Raw genomic sequence first — 20,386 nt, forward strand, 5'->3', positions numbered from 1 at the left:
ATGTAATCAAAGTTCCCCAGAGAAAGGTAAAGCCAAAGATACTTTACTAAACCAAGACGGTGGAGCCTACACTTTGTCGCCTTCGTGAACCGGAAGTTTAGTTAGTCCCGTCAGTTTCATTGTGAACCGGAACTTTTTTGTGATACGTGAAGAATGCAAATTCATCTGTTCTCTTGTTTTCGGAAAGACTCTCAACCCTCCCACAATTCCAGTCGCAAACGTGTCAGGCGGCGCAGAAAACAGCATGGCGGGGAAGACTGAGGTGCAATAGCCAGCAAGTAGTTAGCTAGTAGAACAGAGAACTCTGGCGATATACGAAAGTCGCGGTTATGGGGAAAACATTGGAAAATTAATCTGAAAAGGTCAGTGCTGTTTATGGCCAGGGCTCTGATGATTAATGTGAAAATATGTTTATTGTGCTTTGATGTGTCGGTCGGGCTAAAGTGGCTAAGGTTAGCTAGCTGGCTAACTATCCGTAGTTTTATTGTGTATCTGACAGATGTCAGATGTCAGTTAACTAGCTACCACGCCGCTATGTTGACGGGCTAGCTTCCTAGTTTGTTTGTATTTCTTATTTGGCAAGCTGTTTAGATACAGCTATTGCAGATAGCTGTACAAATTAGGTAAACAGGCAGGTTGTGTCAGTTCGGTGTCGTGCATATCTATGTAGCTGACACTAGATATGAAATCCCATCAAATGTGAGCTTGTGCTTCACATTGACACATTTGTCACATGTAGTGTCATAGACACAGATGTTAGTATACAGATGTTTTGGTTTTAGGTCTGCTTGCTTGTTGCCTGTCTATCGGGTTTTGTATAATCAACTAGCTTCCTGGGTAGTAAGCCTGAAACATGTCTCTGTGCCTAGGCGTTGCGCTGGAAAGCATGCAGACATAGTAACTTACAGATAGTCGTTTCTAACTGGTATTGATAGTAACTTACCAGGTACAGAGAACTTCAGCGAGTTAGTTGGACAGTTAGCTGGCTTGCTGTGATTTCGCCATGCTGTGAAGTGTCAAGTGTTCAGAGATTGAAGGTTAATTGTGAAATCCTATCAGAAATAGGATTGTATCTTGTTGCCTCATCTAGAAATAATGACAATGGATTTCGACAGAACCAGTTTATTTTTTGCGTCTAAACGAGAAATTACATAAAAACCAAGCACCCTCAAAGGTGTTATACAGTGAGCGATCACTAGCTGAGGGCCTATGGCGCTTCAGACTAAACGCTGGATTTTAGGAATTTAATACTCCACACCTGTTCTGCCGTTAGTTTCCCATGAGTGTTACAGACCAGAAAATACCGCTTTAAGCTGACAGTCTATAAATGCTATAAATGTAGGGAATGTCAAGCAAGACTGACATGGCATTCTTTTGTAATGTATATCCTGACATTAACATCTGTCATGCCTTGCTTTTGAAAATGGGATACCTCCATGCTTGGCTTCATTTAGATATCCTATGCTTGTTCGGCCAGTTAGAGAAGCAGGTGGCAGAGAATTGAAAGAGAACAGTATCTTTAAATACAGAGCAATGTTACAGTCCCAGATGCAGTAGTTTCACAGTAATTTGTGCTTCTCTGTACCACTCTGACCTCACAGTGGCATTTGCGTGCTCTTCCAGCAGGATGATGCGCAGATCTAGGATCAGTGTGCGGCCCAACGTGAGGCCTGGGGGTAGAGCGTCGGCCACCTCGCAGGACGGACCCGCCTTGCGGGGGGCAGCTGGCGGCTCTCAGGCATCCATGGGCCCCGTCCGAGCAGCGGGGGAAGAAGCGATGGAGCCTGTAAGCACAGCGACAGCACAGATGAGAGAGGAGCCTACTGAGGCAGCAGGAAGACTGAGCAACACAGAGGACACAGAGCCAGAAAATGTCTCCAATGGCCTGTAAGTTAGTTATGTTATAAATAAGTATGATCTTTAACCTCTGACCCCTGTGAATCACTGCAGAGTCATTTGCATGGCATGCATTGATGCATTGCTTATGGGATGTTTCGCTGTGCTTGTTGCAGGAATGAGAAGGGTCAGAATGGCGGGGCCCCTGGTGGCAGTGAGTCCCCAGGCTCTGCACCCCAGAGGAGAAAGCGTTTCTCTGCCACGCCCAACCTGGCCAAGCCCCGCGTAACCCCCACCTCTGCGCGTGCAGCAGCCAGAACTCCGAAGTCCCCTCCCCCGAAGGCAACGACCCCGCCTCCGGCCGAGACCCTGGCCCCGCCCCCTGAGGACAGCAGCACCTCCCAGGGGCTCAGGTCTACAAGGTGGCGGAGGGCCTCGGGAGGGGCAAAGGCACCGAAAACTCAGGGCAAACAGGGCCCCCTTTCGCCAGCAGGCCTAGTTTCCGGGGCCCCTCCACAAGGGAAGAAGGAGAAGGAGACACCACCCCCACTGCCAGGCAGCCAGCCCTCTGACACGGAAAAACCACCTCAGGAGGATATCCAGAGCGTTGGTACAAGCTCCCTCCCCGACGCTGCCCCGCTATCTGTGACAGTCTCGCAGGGCGTCGCACCATCAGTGAAGACAGCATCTTCTTTACCACCGGCAGCTCCGAGCATTGTCTCAGACCGGGAAAGGATTGCCAAGGCCCGCAAGCTGAGAGAGCTCCTCAGGCAGGAGCTCAGAAAACAGAGGGTGAGGGGAAAATGGCAAGACTGCTTAATATCCAAACCCTCTCAATGTGAAATCTAAACCCTCTTAATGTCCATGCTGTTGGCTTCCTTTTGGTGGAGAAAATTGGGTCTACATCTGTGAGACTGTCTAGTATTTGAAAACAACTTTTTAAATGTAAGGTTCCTGATAGTTCTTCATTTTGTTATACTGTTTCAGAGGTTTAGTTCAAAAATAACTGCTAACACTTTATTACACTTGCCTGGCAGCTTATTTAGAGCAACTTGCATAATTTACAATTTCTGCATTTCCATGTATTTAAATGGATGTTTAATGAGGCAGTTCAGGTTAACTGCCCACCAGGGAATCGAACCAGCAACCTTTGGTTAGAAGCCCCTTTCCTTACCACTCTGCCACACTGCTATCCACATGTAAGAGACATGGAAGAAAGTCAGATATGATCAGTATCCAAGCAACAGCTTGAGAGCATTATTTCCGAAACAGCCTGCTTCTGTTGTTCTATAGAAACGCAAGAAGGGCAAATCCCACATCTGTGAACACAGCATCCCACAGGACCACAACAAAATGACCATGAGGGACCTCATCTACTACCTGCCAGAGTCCAACCCCATGAAGTGAGTTTTCCCTTTCCTTTTAATCCACAGGCTGTAATTAAGTCATTTAAATTTTTCTTATTGGAAGCTTTCAAATATGTGGGGGAAAGCTGTCATGTAAGGATAGTTATGTTTAAATTCTGTCTTCTGATTGTCTTCAGTAGTTTCTGAGTACAACAGTAATAAAATCACTTCTGATAACACAAAATTAGGCTTTATGTAATTTTATTTTTATAATGCAGTGTTATGCTTATGGGGAATTTGTGTACAGTTTGCTAATTGTCTTTGATTATATCTGATTGACAGGCCGTATCCTGTGGAAGAGACTAGGCAGACAGAGAAAGTGATTCCACAGTCGCCCAGCAGAGAGTAAGAATGCGTTTCACCTCTCATTTTTGAAAGATGCGTGGAGTGGTTACCTCCGTACACTGTGTTAATAGCACCACTGGTTGACCCGTAGCAATAGTATGTTTCTAATGTGACATTATGTCCATCTGCTGAGCTCTGTGCATTTGCTAGATTTGTTCAATAAAAAACCAAATTGCTTTGCAGCATAAATGTCAAACAAGGCTCACAGTTTCTGTTTGTGACTGCATGCACTGCTTCAACTGAATTTGCACACATTCTTGAATGGAACAGAGATCTGTGGAGAGTTTGGTGAGAGCAGCTGCTTTGTTTAAAGAGACCTGTGCATAGTTTGAGTCACAGCTTCATTTAAAGAGACCTGTACAGAGTTTGAGTGATGGCTTTATTTAAAGGGACCTGTGCAGATTTTGAGTGATGGCTTCATTTAAAGAGACCTGTGCAGATTTTGAGTTGCAGCTTCGTTTAAAGAGACCTGTGCAGTGTTTGAGTCACAGCTTTGTTTAAGGAGACCTGTGCAGTGTTTGAGTGACAGCTTCATTTAAAGAGACCTGTGCACAGTTTGGTTGAAAGCCCCTGCATTGTTTCAAGGTTGCCGGAGAAGTCACAGGAGAGAGGGGTTGAGGTTGAGGAAGAGGACGGTGAAGAAGAGGAGACTAATGAGCCTTCGCAGGATGACCAGCTGGTAGTGCCCAGGGTTAAAGTGGCGGAAGACGGCACCCTTATCCTGGATGAGGAGAGGTACCTGAGAGCCCTGCCATTGTTCCATCTGTCTTATGCGCCATGTCAAAGCCATCCAGTGAAGAGTGTGTGCATGTGAAGGTGTCAGTTGGTAAGCATTGTCAGTATTTCAGCATTTCAATCCTTCAGCACCCATTTTCCCTTTGTTACAGTCTAACCGTAGAGGTCCTGCGGACGAAAGGCCCAAATGTAGCAGAGGAAACTGACCCCATTTTCGAGCGCGGTTCCTCAACGACCTACTCCAGCTTCAGGAAAGCTGTGTACACCAAGCCTTGGTCTAACAAAGGTAAGGAAGCCATAGCTGTGCATCATCAATAATTGAGTCTCTTTCTCTCTCAAAACATTGCTAAAGGACAGGTCAAGCTGAATGTAAAAGGGAGTACAATTTGATTTGAAAGTAAAATTAGAAAGAAGAAAGTACCAATGAGCCTGAGGATGTGGACTGAAACTAGTCCCTCTTTCAGAATCCCTGTATGCTCATGTCTCTCTCTCTGCTCCTGCACTGTGCTTGCAGAGACAGAGATGTTCTTCCTGGCGATCAGCATGGTGGGCACAGACTTCTCCATGATCGGACAGCTTTTCCCCCACCGCGCCCGGACCGAGATCAAGGTGCAGTATCCCACACTCACCTGAGAGAAACGCACAACCAAGATCAGTACAAATAGGAGAATAAACAGTGTAAACACTACTCTGATGCTCTCAAACAGTTAACATATCTATAATAAATAGATAATACCTGTGTGGACTTTTCTGTTAGTTATGTTAGCTTATTTCTACCCTGAACCTACTACAGAAGAGTGGATTTGCTTGGAATTATTTCATATATTAATAGAAGTTTATGCATGCTTGGTGGTTCGCACCTGTGAAAATGGCTTTATTAATGAGCTGCTACATATACTCTTGCTTTAATACTGTATTGTTGGCACGATGTCATTAATGTTGACCCCAGTTAGCATCATTCCAACAGATTTTTGAATTGCAGTCATGCTTGATCATTCCCCAACTCCACCCCGTAAAACAGACATTCTTCATGTGCCCCCATAGCCTCAATAAATAATATTTTATTGTTGCACCAATGTATTGCTAAAACAAAAATTTAAGGCCTGAAGGCACATCAGCAGTCTTCAGTTCAGGGTACATGTACAGGTGACCATCCCACATAGGTTTCAGTTGTTTTAACATGTTAAAGGTGTCCTTGTGTCCAAGGCGTATTATGCTTCAACTAAGTGTTGTCATGGTTACCATGATTTTTGTGGTTGCCATGTTGTCGTGGCAGTTTTTGATCTCCTGCTTATTATGTGTTTCAGAATAAATTCAAAAAGGAAGAGAGGGAAAACTCCTGGAGGATTGACAAGGCATTCAGTAGGTTTTATGAATTAGACACATGACTGTACTCTTAGTATTTCCCACATCACAAGAAATGGCAAAGACATATGTCTCAAAATGCTCTGATAAATTTTTAACGGTGGGATTATCTTCATTACAGAAGAGAAGCAGAGATTTGACCTGGATACCTTCAGTAAGCTCCTGGACCGGATCTTAGCTGAGGAGGAGATGAGGAGGAAAAAATCTAAAATCAAGAGCTCAGCAGAGACAAAGATGCTGAAAAAATCAAGTAAGCAGAAAGGTGAGAGGAGGGCGATCATCTCAACTAAACAAAACAGATAGCAACTGTATTCACTCTAACATCCTCCGTCTGTGCAGATCCAGCAGGTAGGTCTGTCTAACACTGTTACTAGCATAGTTACTAGCCAGTCCTGTCACCACCTGAACCAGTGAGTGCAATCGCCCAGCCTGGTGACTCTCCCTTCCTGCTGTTCAGGTAAGATGGGCTCGAGGAAGAGAGCAGCTAAGGACTGGGTTGCGGAAGAGGAGCCGGAAAGTGACACGGTGGAGGTCGACTCCGAGACGGTGGAGAAGGAGAACGAGGACTGCTCCAATGTCGCGGAGCTGGGGGACAACGCCGCAGCCGCCAAAAGCAACAGGAAGAGGAGAAGCAGGGAGGAGGAAGACACCCTGTGCAAGACACCGGACGAGAGGGGCACACAGAAGGGAAAGCCAGCACATGCAGGTGCAGTAGCACCAACACTGTGGCATTTCATGGCTAATTAAGTGTTTCACCGGGCACTGCATAAACAGTGTCGTGGAATCTTCTAGAAAGAAACTTCAGTGATGAAACAGAGTCAGAGTGCCATGAGACAATTCCGTGTTTATTCTGAAAGCTCTCAGGGGAAAAGTCATCCAACAACTCGCATAGAGAGGTCAGAGCAATTCCTACCATCAATAGCATACATCACAATTTTTATGCGGTGATAAGGCGTGAAACTCTCAAATGGGCACATACGTAATTTCTAGGAAGTATCAACAATTGTGTTTTGAAATATTATGTGGTTAGCAGTTAATTAAAAGTGAAAAAAAGTCCATAAAATACATTCTTTTAAACTTGAGGCAGGTGAAACCATATCTGTTGCTGACCGGGCATGGCCTGTGTGCTTCCTTAGACCCACACAGGACAGAAACCAGTCAAGGCCTTGGAGCAGATAATCTGCTCTGCTCAGGAAATATATAACATCCTTAACATTTCAGAGAGTACACAGATGGCTTTGTGAAGAGTAGCATCTTTGTGTGTAAATTTTATACATGCAGGTGGAAACAAAGAGTACAAAATGATCACACACAAGGCACTCAGCTCTCACAATAGTCATTACATACTGTTTAGCAGCAGTTTAGCCAGTGGCTAATTTTCATTGGCAATACTGTCATCTTCATGTCAGCTTATTCAAAACACTAATGTATTGAAGCCAAAGGAAAGACCAAAGACCAGACCTAAAGATCACCTTCAGCAGTGTTCTGTAGAATGTGTATAAGCATTATGGTGCATTATAACAGGTATTAACCTCTTGCTGTGTAACCCATTGTGTCTTCTCTGGGTTCAGCAGGTGAGACTATCCTCATTGAGGAATGTGAAGATGCTGATAGTGAATGTCCACCGGCTGCTGAGCAGATAGACAGGTAAGAAATGACCTTAAGTGAAAGTGGGATTAACACTCAGGAGGCTTGAGTCCTCAGTTGACAGCTTATTGTAGTTGTGTGCTTAACTCAGGTGTATTTCTACATGGGAGAAATGCATTGTGTGCTCGTGTGTCCAGGCTAAAGAGGCCAGGTGGCTCTGTTCAGGAGAGGGCAGGGCCTGTGATCAAGCCAGCCCAGCTCTCGAGGGGGCGCCTCCAGAGACCCACCCCTAACCTGGGAGCCAGGTGGGCCAAGAAGACCCCGCAGCCAGCGGAGAAGGCCGGAGAGGGCACAGGCAGAAAGGAAGGCACAGACAACAGCGAGTCACAGGTCCAGAAGGTCCTCCTGGTTGAGCAGCCCAGTCCTAGTCATTTTGTAGATCCATGTCCTCCCTGTTTACTTCAATAAATAAGCAAGCAAACAAGAAAAGATGCAAACTAGTACAAATACTCTTAGACAGGATAGAAGTTCTTTCTCTATACGTCTTGGCTCTGTATTTGTCCAGTTTCAACATCTTCAGATGTAATTCATAGGTGAGTAGTGTAAGCATTATGGATGAGCAAGTCAGTAATTGTACTGTGTCCTATTTGTTAAAATTGGATACATTCTACTGAACATATCTGCCACTGTATGCATTCAGTTATTGTATAGATGTGCCCCATTCAATATATTTACTGCACAGTGTAGCATAATTTAAAATATCTTTATTTCTTAATTATATCTTTATTCTGCTATTTTAGATAAAGGATGGAGGCATATTGTATGTAGATAGTGACATTTCATAGTTGATTAAATGTGCCTAGCCAATGGAAACATCTTTTAAAGGTCCTAAGTCAAATTACTGGCAGAGACTTTCATCCAGAGCGACTTTTAAGTACCTTGCCTAAGGGTATAGCAGCAGCCCCAGCGGGGATTCGAACCGACAACCTTTCAGATATGAGCCCTGCTCCTTAACTACTGTGCTACACTGCCACCCCAGCTGCTCAATGCTGGTGTGGACACACAGTATGACAGTCATAATCATCCTAAATGCATTGTTGCAGATGAACTTTAGTTTTGCGACCATCCCGGATACCGATTTGTGATTATTGTTCAAAAGAACAATTTTATCTCTAAACATTTGAGACCTTTTACCCATTTAAATATATTTTGAGTAATCTTTCAGTGTTTTGAGTGTTGGAGCACTTGTTCTGTTTTAGTGTGTGAGCATTCTGGTCTGTCTTGCTGGCTGTCTGACCTTCTCCTTGTGCCACAGGGCGGTACTGCGGCCGACACCCCAGAGGGAAGGACATTGGAGGGAGGTGGGAGGAGCACCAACAGCAGTGCCTCTGCAGAGGAGCAGGAAGAGGAGGAGCCTGGTCTCACAACCACTCAGGAGTCAAAGCTGAGCACGCCCACCAGGTACGTGGCCACGCCCACCAGTCGAAATTTTGGACACACCTGATTAAGATAATGGGAAACATGCATTGATCTACAGACTTAGGTTTAAATGTTTGTAATGTGTTTCTTAGGTATCAGCTTCACTGTTTATATTTGTCTATGTATGAATATCTTAAAAAAAAATCATTCTAAAAAAAAATTTTGGCTGCTTTGAAGAATCTGAGGTATAAGAGAGTTTTGATTTGTTTAACGCTTTTTGGGCACTGCATAATTCCATTTGTGTTATTGCATAGTTTTGATGTCATTACTATACTTCTTTACTTCTAAAATTTGGAAAATAGTAAAAAATAAAGAACAATCCTTCTAGGAGTAGATGTGTCTGAATTTTTGACTGGTACTCTGTGCCTTAGAGAAACATCTCCATCTCAGACCCTGAAGCTGTCACCTCAGACACCTCCCCCTTCATAGTTTACCACTTTATGTACTGCAGGATTAACCATTTTAATTGATTTCGGAGGAGGAAACACTTTTCTCTGCTGTTGATTCGTTGTTAAAAAACATAGTTGATCCTTTTCCATAGCTCTTTGTATGTTTTGGGAAAAACATAGCTGCTTGGGTTAATGCTGTCTAAGCAGGCTTGTCTTTGCAATGCAGTTCCAGAAGAACGCCCAGATTGTGCCATCTCCCGAAGCAGGCCAGGCAGGAGGAGTCGGGCACAGAGTCCACGCCCGCCGCCCCCTCGCATTGTGGGAAGGCTGCCTCCAGAGGGCGGGGTGCGCAGCCCTGCGGGCGGGGCAGGAGAGGCAGGCCCAGGCCCAACCTTGCCGCAGGCCAGAGGAGTGGCCGGCCGGGAAAACCCAAACTGGTAACACTCCGGGCGGCACCGTCGGACGACAACGAGGAGGAGGAGCAGGAAGACACCCAGCCCGAGGAGGACTTCCGCTATCCCATAAACCCTGAGGAGCAGAACCAGGCGCCCGCCTTTGTGCCCCTGAGCGTGCGCTCCCCACAGCCCGTGCCTATGGAGGTGGTGGAGACCATGGAAGAGGTGAGAGTGCCTGTCCAGGCTGTGTGTGTGTGTGTGTGTGTGTGTGTGTGTGTGTGTGTGTGTGTGTGTGTGTGCGCGTGCGCGCGTGAGTGAGTGCGTGAGTGCGTGAGTGCGTGTGTATGTGTCTGTCTTGTCTGTGTGTGTGGACGTCTAAGACTAAGCCAGATACTTTCTAAAGTCCATCTTTTTATGTGCAGAACATTTTAATGGACACATCTAATGCCTTTGGATGACCTCAGAAGCTCCAGTGTAGCAGGCATAGGATGCATGTATATTTACACTAACATTCATTAAGCATGTAGTTCATCCATATGTCTGTTTGTTTTTGGTTTTGTTAGATTTTCTCATATTTGACATCATTGCCATTTCATTACTTGTCATTCCTTTGAGCTGCTTTCTGTTCACGGAGTGACGCGGTCTTTTTGACATCAGCACTGTAATGTGATTCCTGCCTCCTGTGAGAGAGCGGGTCTCTGTGAGCAGAACGCGGCTCCACACTTCGCCTCTTCCGTTTTGTTTCCCCGTAACCCCTCCCTCCCATGTCGTCCTGTTCTCTGCACAGCTTGAGATTTCGGTGGTGGGCTCAGCTGAGCCCGAGCACGCCCCCTGCCCTCAGCCCGAGTGCCAGGGGGCACCGGAGGAGGGCCTGGTGCCCGCTGAGCATCAGCTGGACTTGCTGGTTGTAAGTGCCCCGTCTCGCGCCCTGAACCCCACCGCGGTTTCCGAGCCGGGCTGCTGCCGCCTCGGGGGATGCGTGCCAAGGCTGAGCTCTGTCTCTCTGTTTCCCCGCAGGACGTGATCGAGTTCCTGTCCCCGGAGCACGTGGAAGGTAGGTCTGACAGCGCCGTCGCGTGTGACCCCAGACCCCTCGAGGGCCAATCGCAGAGCATACCTCTCTGACACAGTTCCCCCTCCTACCCCTGCAGGGTCTGAAGAGAGCTACAACGAGGCGGCCAGGACCCTGCTGACAATACGGAACCCGGAGCTCCTCTCGCTGGCTGCTCCCGGATACAGCACAGGTAAGAGAGCAGATCAGGTTCTGGTGCCTTCCAGCAGGCAGAGTAGGATGTAGGAGCAGTCAGGTCTCTCATACGGGAAGGAGGGCTGGTGCATGACTGAGTTAAAACTGCTAGCAGTGTGGTATAGTGGTAAGGAAGCAGGACTCGTAACCAAAAGGTTGCTGGTTTGATTCCCCACTGGGGCACTGCTGCTGTACCCTTAGACAAAGTATTTAACCCGCAACTGTCTCAGTAACTATCTAGCTGAATGAATGGGGAACATGTAAAATTGTAACCTGTGCAAGTTGTCTTGATAAAAGTATCTGCTAAATGACAATAACAAAATGTAATGTAGACAGAGCTCTACTGTGATGATGCATTGCACATAAAACAAACAGATGGAACAAACTGTATCTAAAAAGAAATTTATTTTAAAAGATGGACACCACAGCCACAAGCTTTTCAAAAAGTATCTCAAAAGTATGCTTCCAGCAGTAGCCACACACACCTGTATTTAACTATTTGTACTGCATTAGGCAGGTGTAGTCCATTAACCAATGGCTGGCTTCACATGCGCACAGTTAATTACAATGACAAACCAACACACAAATAACAATTAACAGAGTTGTATGCAATTGATAAAATATGTTTTGCTATTGGTAGGTTTGAATTGGATGAAAGACAGAGGACTTTCAAAAATTTAACATTTTAACAATTATACACGACTAACAAAAGCATTCAGTTTCTAGGTGACAGGTGAAGGCTCTTCTTCACAGTGACCATTTGGTGAATATGAGCCTCAGGGCTCTGTTGTGTTCCCTTCTCCCCAAATCATTATGCAACATCACAGCAGGACTGAAATTAACATTTTAAATTAACGTTCAGTTTCCGGGGGACAGACAGTAGCCCTCCTTCACACGTACGTTTGCGTTTGTCACGGGGGCAGAAGTTGTCATCTCCGAGGAGTCTCCACACGAGGCCTCGCTAGAGGAGGAGGAGGAGGAGGAGGAGTCGAGGCCTACGCCCACGTCCAAGCAGGTCGAGCAACCTCAGCGCAGCATGGGGTCCACTCAGGCCGTGACCTCTGACCTCTCCGTCACCTTGGGGTCTGTCGCGCAGTCGGAGCCCGACGTGGAGGGCGAGCGGTTCACTGCTGACGTGGAGTCTGAGACAGGGACAGAACCCAGCGTAAAGCCGCGGAGCTGTGACACCGCTGGCCCAGAAGGCTCTGTTGTAAGCACTGAGCCTCACCAACAGGAAGGACCTGCAGCTGCAGCCAGGTAGGGCCCCTGATGGAGCTCTGCTCTGCTCTTTCCATGGCTGTAGGTTGTCTACCATTCTCTGTTTGTTGAATATCCTGTGGTTGAGTACTACATGAGGATTAATGCTGCATTGCTTTTGGAAATACAGCCTGTATTTACATATACACATACAAACTGTATGTGCATGCATGTGTGTGTGTGTGTGTGTTTCAGCGCGGGAGGTCCTAGCAGAGCTGTAGGTCCAAAGTCATCAGTCCAGAGTGTCCCACAGGGCAGGAGGAGCCGTTTCCCCAAACCCAAACCCAACCTGGTCCGCACTGCCCGGGCCCCCCGCACCCCCCCGGGCCAGCACACTGGTAAGTGGAGATGCGGGCAGCATCCTCTGCCGTGGTTAACACATGGCTCTGTGTCTGAATGGAAATAATTCCTGTAGTAGGCTTCCACTCAGTACTCACAGTGGTGTGTGTGCATGTGCGTGTGTGTGTGTGTGTGCACGCATATGTGTGTCTGTGCATGTTTAGGAACCTCAGCTGCCATTGCTGCTGTTGAGCCAGAGTCTCTGAATACCATTGAAGTGGAGAGACGAGAATCGGACAGAGTCGCAGCAGGAAGGGACGCGGATAAACAGGAGACTGAAGGATCAGGAGAGGAAACTCAGAGACAGGATGAGGAGCTGAGGTAAGACACCCCAGTTTTCTCTGTGTGTGACGCATGTCCTCTCACTTCATGGGATGAATCATGCAAAGCCATTTCCACTAACAATGTGCTCCTCTCCACTAACAGCGTACTCCCATTCAGTGCTCTACCCAAAATTCCAGTGCTTTTTTTAATTGACCAGTCCTTTGTGTGTGTGTGTGTGTGTCAGTGTGGGAGATTGTCAGGAAGGCACTTCACAGTCTGAATCTTCCGCCCCGAGTATTGTTCGGGGCGGACGAAGGCAGCTCACCAAACCCAGACCAATTCTGGACCGTGCTCTACATAACCCTCGCCTCCCCCTGACCCAAAACGCTGCAGCCCCCATCACAGGTAAGGACACCAAGGGGGGGGCAGATTATGGCATTCACCCAGCACTGTTGCTCTAAAATGTTTGTCACCTCCTAAAATTTTGGGTGATTTATTCACCAGATCAGTTGCATAGCCAGTGTGTTTATTTGGCAGAGTGTGTTGTAGGATCAGGGGCAGCAAAGGTGGCAGGTTCAGCTCCCAGGTGGAGCGCTGCTGTTGTACACTTGAGCAAAGTGCTTAACCTCAGTTACCTCCGTAAATGCCTTTTACCTTAGTAAAAGTGTTTTGGATTCTGTTCTCTAGTGATTGGGATGTATAGTAGTATACTTTGTTTCCCTTGCCTAGTCAGGTTGCAGTTAACTTGTGGTAGGGCTGACACTGTTACTCTTTCAGCTTCTTTTGTGCTGTAAATTGCTATGGATAAGACTGTCTGCTAAATGGATGTAATGTAATATAAATGATAAGCTGTGTAAACCGATGACTTGCAAAATGTACACTGTGTAAACTGCTTGGATTAAGGGTGGCTACTAAGAAAATATATAATGTAGTGTCAGACATACTTAGCTGAACATGTGACAGAAGCAAAGGTGTATTTTTCAGCCTCTCCTGTTTCTTCAGGTGCTGATATTTGCTGTGTCTCTGTACAGTAGATGAACGTGTTGGTGCTCCTGGGGACTCTGAAGGCCAGAGGCCCAGAGAAGAGGAGCTCTCATCCTGCACCATCAGCAACAGGAAAGCAGATCTGGGAGATGAAGGCCAAGGCAGAGCTTCAGCTGAGGAGAGCCGGACAGGAGCGCAAGCTCAGATGTACGTAATGGGCAGATTGTACAGCAGTAATGGTCACGGTGTATTTCAGCAATCAGATCTCTCTAAATCTAAAATGCTGTCTGTTTTCACCAAAGCTTTCTTCTGCTCAGCTTGGCCCAATGTTAAACAAGTATGCTCTGTCCCTGTAGGAAAACTATGGTGGAAATTCAGATGGAGGAAACGGACATGACTTGCAGTACAATGACTGTAGAGGAGAGCGGCCCTGCAGATAGAGAGAAGACCCAGGAAACACCAGCCAGCTTTGACTCAGCACAGGTAATCAAACATAATGAGGGAAAAACAGTCCTTCACACAGTGTTGTTTGTATACACCAGTGTGTCTGCACTGAAGCTGTCTATTTTTCTTTTCATTTCCTCATGCATTTAAAGTTCAAACGAAATGTCCCTTTTCAGGGATCTCTATCTTCCATTCCCTTTGGGTGTTATTGGTGTATGACCGTTACTGTCTGATAACAGTAACCGGCTGCTCTCTTGCCTCAGCTTAGCTGGGTGTTAAGTCATGATGTGACATGTCTGACTGATGTGTCTGTGTTTCACTTGGCAGGAAGTGAACAGCATCCACATTGAAGATGACCTCAGCACTGCCATCTCCAGCCAGACCACAGAGGGTAGGTTTTCTGCTGCTCAGCTACATCCATGAACACATCTGTTGTTCCATAACTGTCTCATATCAAAAGTGCTGCTAATAGCAGGCACTGTGCAAAACTGAGTGGCCAAATCCGGCCCGAAAGTGCCGTCACCGTTACCCCTTTGAACTGGTGCTATCGCATTCTCTTGCAGGAGTCTCGGTGACGGCCGACTTCCAGCCGTCCACATTCTTCCTGACACTTTTTGAGGTGTCCCCGCCTCCGATTAGTGACTTCCAGTCCGTCGCTGACCCGATGGGCGTGGTCACTGCTGAGCTTATCTCTCCATTGGTGTTCGTAGAGGAGCAACCGTCACTGTCCACCCAGTCAGAGACCCAGAGGTGAGGGCTGCCCCCAAATTACCATTGGTAGGAGAAGTTGTGGCAGTAATGGAGGTAGAAAAAACCCTATCCAGGACGACTTTTATAATGTTAATACATAAGTGGGTACAAACACTGTCATGTTTCAAATGATAGTAATTAGTTAGTGTAGTAGTTTTGCCTGTACAATTGTACACACCTCTCTTACAGAGAATATTTTGTTTCTAAGAAGGTTTTTGATGGGTGAGGGCAGTGTAATAAGTCTTCCCAACACTTCCTGTACCTCTGTTTAAAATGTCCCAGGTCTACAGCACAGTCACAACTTAGAATGTGAATATCTAGATGCTTTTATTGTACAACCATCAGGTTTTGTATGTCCAGACCATTGTTGGTCTTCATGGCTGCGTTTTCTCCTAGCTATGACCCACTGAACATGGCGGCGGCTGAGCTGGGGGCAGGGTGTGGCCAGGTGTCCCACCTGGTGAACTGCGATCCCCTTGTGCCTGTCCCAGTGGAGCCGGGAGAGGTGTCAGGTTACAGCTCCCTGAGGGTGAGGGAAGCTTCCTCTACAGATGTCACGGTGAGTCAGAGTTTGGTTTTGTTTTGTGGTTTTCATCCTGTTTGCATGGACACTGTACATGTTGGATTAATAAGAGTTCTGCCGTCCAGAATATTGAGTGATCTTTCATTCTTTTTTTCTGCAGAAGCACAGTGTGGAGAATGTAGAAGACTTACATGGTAAGATTGATGCCCTTGATAGGTAACCCTTTACACTGGTATTAAGGTTGTGGTTCTTTTCCTCTCTGATGATATGATGTATATCTAAAAACACATCCTACAGTATGATACAAAAACGATACATTAGTACATGTGACAACACGATACGCTCCTACTTAGCACTAAGATGATTCAATACAGTTTGACACAAATTCAGTTCAAATTTCCCTTATTTTTCTCTGTATCACAAAAGGCTTTACGTGGAAATTAGTTTGGCATGAAAGGCTTTTTTCCCCCTAAAAGGGTGGTGGAAACCCAACCCATTTGTCAACAAAAACGTGACATAGCAATTAAAAAATTGCTTCATGCGTCAATATTGATGAGAGCATTCATTTGTCTCTTTCTTCACACAGCCTGAAGTAAAGCTAACATAAATGAGAGCAGAGAATAATTATTATTTGTAGGAGGGTTATCAACTCTTGAAGAAATCTCTCCATTTTCTCATGCGTTTCACATGTCCTAGGCTACTTTATTTTGGGTGATCAGAGGGAAACCCCAAAAGATCAGCTATACACAACATGGTCTATTACACAATCCTGTTTTGCACCGGGATAACCCCATTATTCGCTTCATTATTTGCCAACAATCCAATGGAAACATAGCTACAGACAAGCTGCTGTATCCATTTTTTGATTCATTTGAAAAATTCAAATCGTATTTGCCAGGTTGAACCAGTGCAGCCCTATCAGATGCCAGTGTATCATTTTCCAGTGCAAATCGCTTTATCCTTGCACCCTAAACTGTACTTGTGTGTACAATTTAGTGTTGACATGAAAGTCATCATGATAAATTGTGAATGATTTGACTCTGTGTATTTTTCTCTGTGAAAGCATGCTCCTATTTTGTGTTTTATGTGTTAATTATAAGACTTTTCCTTCTGATATAAGACTGAATATGGTGTTACTGTGTGGTATGACAGAGGACAAGAGCATCAGCCTCAGTCTCGTGGTGGAGGAGTCATGTGCCTCAGATGTTGAGGTGAAGCGTTCGAGCAAGCGGGCCGCCCCTCCGTGTAAGAGGAGGAGAATGCCAGACCGGTCCAAAGGTGGTGAGGGGCTTTTTTGATTTCTGAGAAACCGTTTCCTTGGACTATAGAAGATGAATTCAGTTTTCAGCATGGAGCTAAGTTTCAAGTGCCAAAGGAACAGTAGCAGATGCATTCAAACTCAGTGGCACATTCATTCAGGCTTACCACAGGTCGTTGAAAACATAGTGTGGATATCAGTTAATGGGGAGTGATGCTAATGTGTGCTACTACATTACATTGTTGGGATTTGTCAGACAGTCTTATCCAGAGAGTGGGTTAAAATTTTTACATGTTATTCATTCATACAGCTGGATGTTTACTGAGGCAATTCTGGGTTAACTACCTTGCCCAAGGGTAAGCAGTGCAGGAAATTGAACCAGCAACCGTTCGGTTATGAGCCCTGCTCCTTACCGCTATGCTACATTGCTGTCCCCTCCCCCGATGTTTTGTGCTGGCGAAAGAAATGGCAATCAAAGAGTGATGTGTGAAGGGATAATATCACAGAAGCTCTGAAACAGCATGTTTGTACCACTCTTCTCAGAGTGATTGTTGGACACACATATAGACCTTTGTTTGCAATCAGGTAACCAGCAGGTGAAGCCCAACACATCTGAGGAGGAACCTGCAGAGTCCACAGAAGGGGATCCGCGTGTCCTCAGGAACGAACATCCACCACGCTCCCCAGGCCAAACCCCGCCACCCCACTGTCCTGCAGCCCAGTGCAACCACACAGAGCCAACAGCAGCACCGCAGACATGTGCTGCAGAGGAGGTGCCCCGGGGAACTGTGGGATACTCAGTCCACCCACAGCTGGACAGGGACAGTGCTGGCCAAACGGAGAGCACAGAAAGCAGCACCTCAGGAGAAGAGCCACAGAGCAGCCACCAAACCCTGCCTCAGACCAGCGATGGCCCACTGACAAGGCAAGTCCCTTAGCGTCAGTGAGTCAGTGGACTTCATCTGTTGGTCTGAATCTGCACTATTATCTCTGTTGAAAATGGTGTTAAGAGAAAAAAATCAGGGCTTATGCTAGAGGAGGGTAATGGTTTTGTGACTGAAAGCTAAAAGTTTTCTTCCCTCTCTTTCCTCTGGAGGACTGGACGGAAGCCCAAAGGATTCTTGTCTTTTATCTCCAACAAGAGCACCCCTGGACCTGCAGGCGCTCCCCGCACCTTCAGGCCTGCATCTCAGAGGCCCCAGGTCAACACCTCCCGCATCGAGAGGAGGAGGCCTGCCCCTGTGGCCCTGGGGATTCCGTCTACAGACCCATCCTCTGTCAGCGCTCCACCCTCTAAAGTCAGAGCCACTGCCTCCCAGGGTGCGTCTGCCCCACAGGTAAGCTCGGCCTAGGTCTTCACGTTTGAAGCTGCTCTCAGTGGTCCAGTTTTGTATTGGAACAGTGAACACAGGTTTGAAGACATTTTAGTCAAATATTGCAAATATTTTAGGTGCAACCGAGTCTCATAGTCAGATCACTTCAGCGGACTAAAACAGACCATTGAACCAAAGGGCAGCATCCATATAGGAGCCAATGGGCAACAATGTAAGAAATTGAAGCAAAGAGCAAATAACTTTGTCACGATGTTAGATAATACAGTTATATACAGTATTTTAACAATAATTTAATTGATGTGTTTTTGTCACTTCCCATGTTTTTCAGTTGGCTCCCTCTCAAGACTCCAGATCTCCTCAGAGTGAGGCCCCCTGTGTCAAAGCATCAAAGACCGACCAAGAGCCCACCAATGTGTCAGAGTACTTCTTCAGTGATATCTTCACACAGGTGGAGGAGCTGGACTGACACCACGGCAGGCAAGCTGGTCTCTGACCAGCACCTGAGGGGGCTCTGCATCTGAGTCCTGCCCAAACTCTAGTCTGTTTACCTGTCTGACCTTGCTGCTGGGACTGTACTGGCCAGAGCGGGACCATCCCCACAAAACACACGGACACGCACACACTCTGCTCCCTGGCCCTGTCATTTCGGGCATGTTTGATTTTTAAACCTAGTGACCTCATTATATTGAGGAATCCTTTTTTATGTATGTATGTGTATATTTGTAAAGGTAAACATGCAGGCTGTTAAGGATTACAGTCTCTCCTAGCTTTTACAGTACCATAAGTATGCTGTCGTTTCCGTTTGTTCAGTTTTGATCACATCCTTAGATCACATTAGCAGTTAATATTGCTTTCACTTTTGCATTTGTGTGCAGGCTGCTTTGATAGCACTTTGTTTCTGCTTATTAGCCTAGCTGAATATGATCTAGCAGGGTCTTACCTGCAGCTGCACACTGCAGAAGGTATCTCATCTTATGTGCTTACTGGACATGTTTAGTCCAGTAGAAGTCATCCAGACCTTTTTTGTAGTAAATGTAGTAATTGGAAGATTCAAACCACAGTGTTAACATCACTTTTTCTCAGTGTCTAAATGAAAAGCAGTGAGACAATGCATTTTAATTTATACGACATCTCTGGAGCCTCCGATGATTTTTACTGCGTTCAGTTTAGGAAAAGAAAAATATTTCTCCTTAGGTATGATTGGAAACAAAATGGTTGTTGTTTCTCCAAACAAAGACTTTTTCCTCAATCATATTTTTTCAGTTGGATGTGGTCTCTAAAAGTGAAGGAACCAGGGCAGCCCAAATCAAACAAGGCACATGTAGAAACTCCTGTATATGCATTTTATGCCAAATTCAGACATCAGTGCACTTGGTTAACTAAAGAATGTCATTCTTCATTTTAACTGCTAAAGCTTTGCCGTAGCCAGGATAGAATTGGTATATCTTGTGGTCTTTTGATCCTCAGGTATGAAAATATCATGCCAGTTTAAAAGAACTACCCTGTGAATTCTGTGAGTTTGAGTATTAAAATGTTAGCACAGTATTTTCTTTATTTATTCATGGTTTAATACTTAGCTTCATCTATTAATGTTTTGTAAGTTGGTACTATCCGTTGAATATACAGCTGACAGCTTTGCCGCTCTTGTTTAAATGGTAATACTGAAAGATCTCTGCCTTAAATCACTGTCAAAACATTTCCTTTTTACAGCTTTAAAACTGATCATTATTATTTTGTGTATTATTCAAAGGTTTTATTTTAAGCAATTGAAGATCTTAAAAAGAAGGGGTCTCCACTCTAACGAGTAGAAAACTGTACCTCACTATTTTACAGGATGTTGCGCTCAGGGCATATTTCTAATATTTTTCTTCCTCCAGTTTGGTTTTGAACATAGTATGTTTACAGAACTTTGCCAGCTATATTGAAGTTCATAGTTAGTTTTATTAAATGATTCATGTTGAAATTGATATTTATAGCATCACATTGACATGTACTCTGAGAGAAGAAAAAGATAGGCATTGTGTTGGTCTTAATTATTCATAACTTCAGTGTTGAGGTTCAAAAAATAGGAAAGCTATTATTATAAGGTAATGCACTTTTTCAAGCAACTTTTTGGCTTTTTTATATAAACGGATTCATTTTTATCTCATCTCAGTTTCATTTAATATCTGGCTGTTTAACTGCCTTATTTAATTTTTTGTTGGTCCTGGAAAGTATCATGTTTCTGTGACAGTATTTTCCTTTTAAACACCGCTAGGTTATGTTTTACTGAAAGACCCAGATTCAGGGGAATGTCTGTCTTGACATTTCCACTTTGAGGAAGTTGGCCTACCATTTGTCGCATATTTTGTCTGTTTTTGACCTGTATACAGCTTGGCATATTTTACAAGCCTGTGGACAGATTGTACCATCACTGAAGTTGTGTTGAAGCTAGCAGAGAAGATTTGATT

At 45.4% G+C, this 20,386-nt stretch overlaps 1 protein-coding gene across 3 annotated transcripts; it reads left to right on the forward strand.

Annotated features, from left to right (window-relative positions):
- Positions 1-235: 235 nt before the first annotated feature.
- LOC118778326 (transcription factor TFIIIB component B'' homolog) lies at positions 236-18,566 on the forward strand. 3 transcript variants are annotated; one of them, XM_036529819.1, is made up of 32 exons: positions 236-362; positions 1,624-1,887; positions 2,013-2,628; positions 3,130-3,239; positions 3,525-3,587; positions 4,173-4,322; positions 4,475-4,608; positions 4,837-4,931; positions 5,630-5,684; positions 5,809-5,949; positions 6,145-6,393; positions 7,262-7,334; positions 7,472-7,664; positions 8,590-8,735; positions 9,369-9,762; positions 10,325-10,444; positions 10,555-10,591; positions 10,689-10,781; positions 11,707-12,040; positions 12,236-12,378; positions 12,544-12,700; positions 12,888-13,048; positions 13,675-13,834; positions 13,984-14,110; positions 14,399-14,462; positions 14,635-14,821; positions 15,218-15,380; positions 15,505-15,538; positions 16,497-16,625; positions 17,170-17,527; positions 17,699-17,939; positions 18,265-18,566. In XM_036529819.1, the coding sequence occupies exons 2-32, from the start codon at positions 1,628-1,630 to the stop codon at positions 18,400-18,402; spliced, it is 5,325 nt and encodes a 1,774-aa protein (XP_036385712.1). In that variant the 5' UTR covers positions 236-362; positions 1,624-1,627; the 3' UTR covers positions 18,403-18,566. The 3 variants fall into 3 exon arrangements, with proteins under 3 accessions (XP_036385712.1, XP_036385714.1, XP_036385713.1); XM_036529821.1 differs by having other exon boundaries at positions 17,188-17,527; XM_036529820.1 differs by having other exon boundaries at positions 1,627-1,887.
- The last annotated feature ends 1,820 nt before the right edge of the window (positions 18,567-20,386 follow it).

This window comes from Megalops cyprinoides, chromosome 5, assembly GCF_013368585.1.
Source record: "Megalops cyprinoides isolate fMegCyp1 chromosome 5, fMegCyp1.pri, whole genome shotgun sequence".
Classification (NCBI taxonomy): Eukaryota; Metazoa; Chordata; class Actinopteri; order Elopiformes; family Megalopidae; genus Megalops; species Megalops cyprinoides.

What these genes read in the sequence shown, in the direction of transcription:
- LOC118778326 (XM_036529819.1), top strand. Translation starts at nt 1,628, where the DNA reads ATGATGCGCAGATCTAGGATCAGTGTGCGGCCCAACGTGAGGCCTGGG. An exon ending in GGACCTGCAGCTGCAGCCAG is followed by an intron (nt 12,041 to 12,235) that starts GTAGGGCCCCTG and finishes TGTGTGTTTCAG; the next exon opens with CGCGGGAGGTCCTAGCAGAG. An exon ending in AGACAGGATGAGGAGCTGAG is followed by an intron (nt 12,701 to 12,887) that starts GTAAGACACCCC and finishes TGTGTGTGTCAG; the next exon opens with TGTGGGAGATTGTCAGGAAG.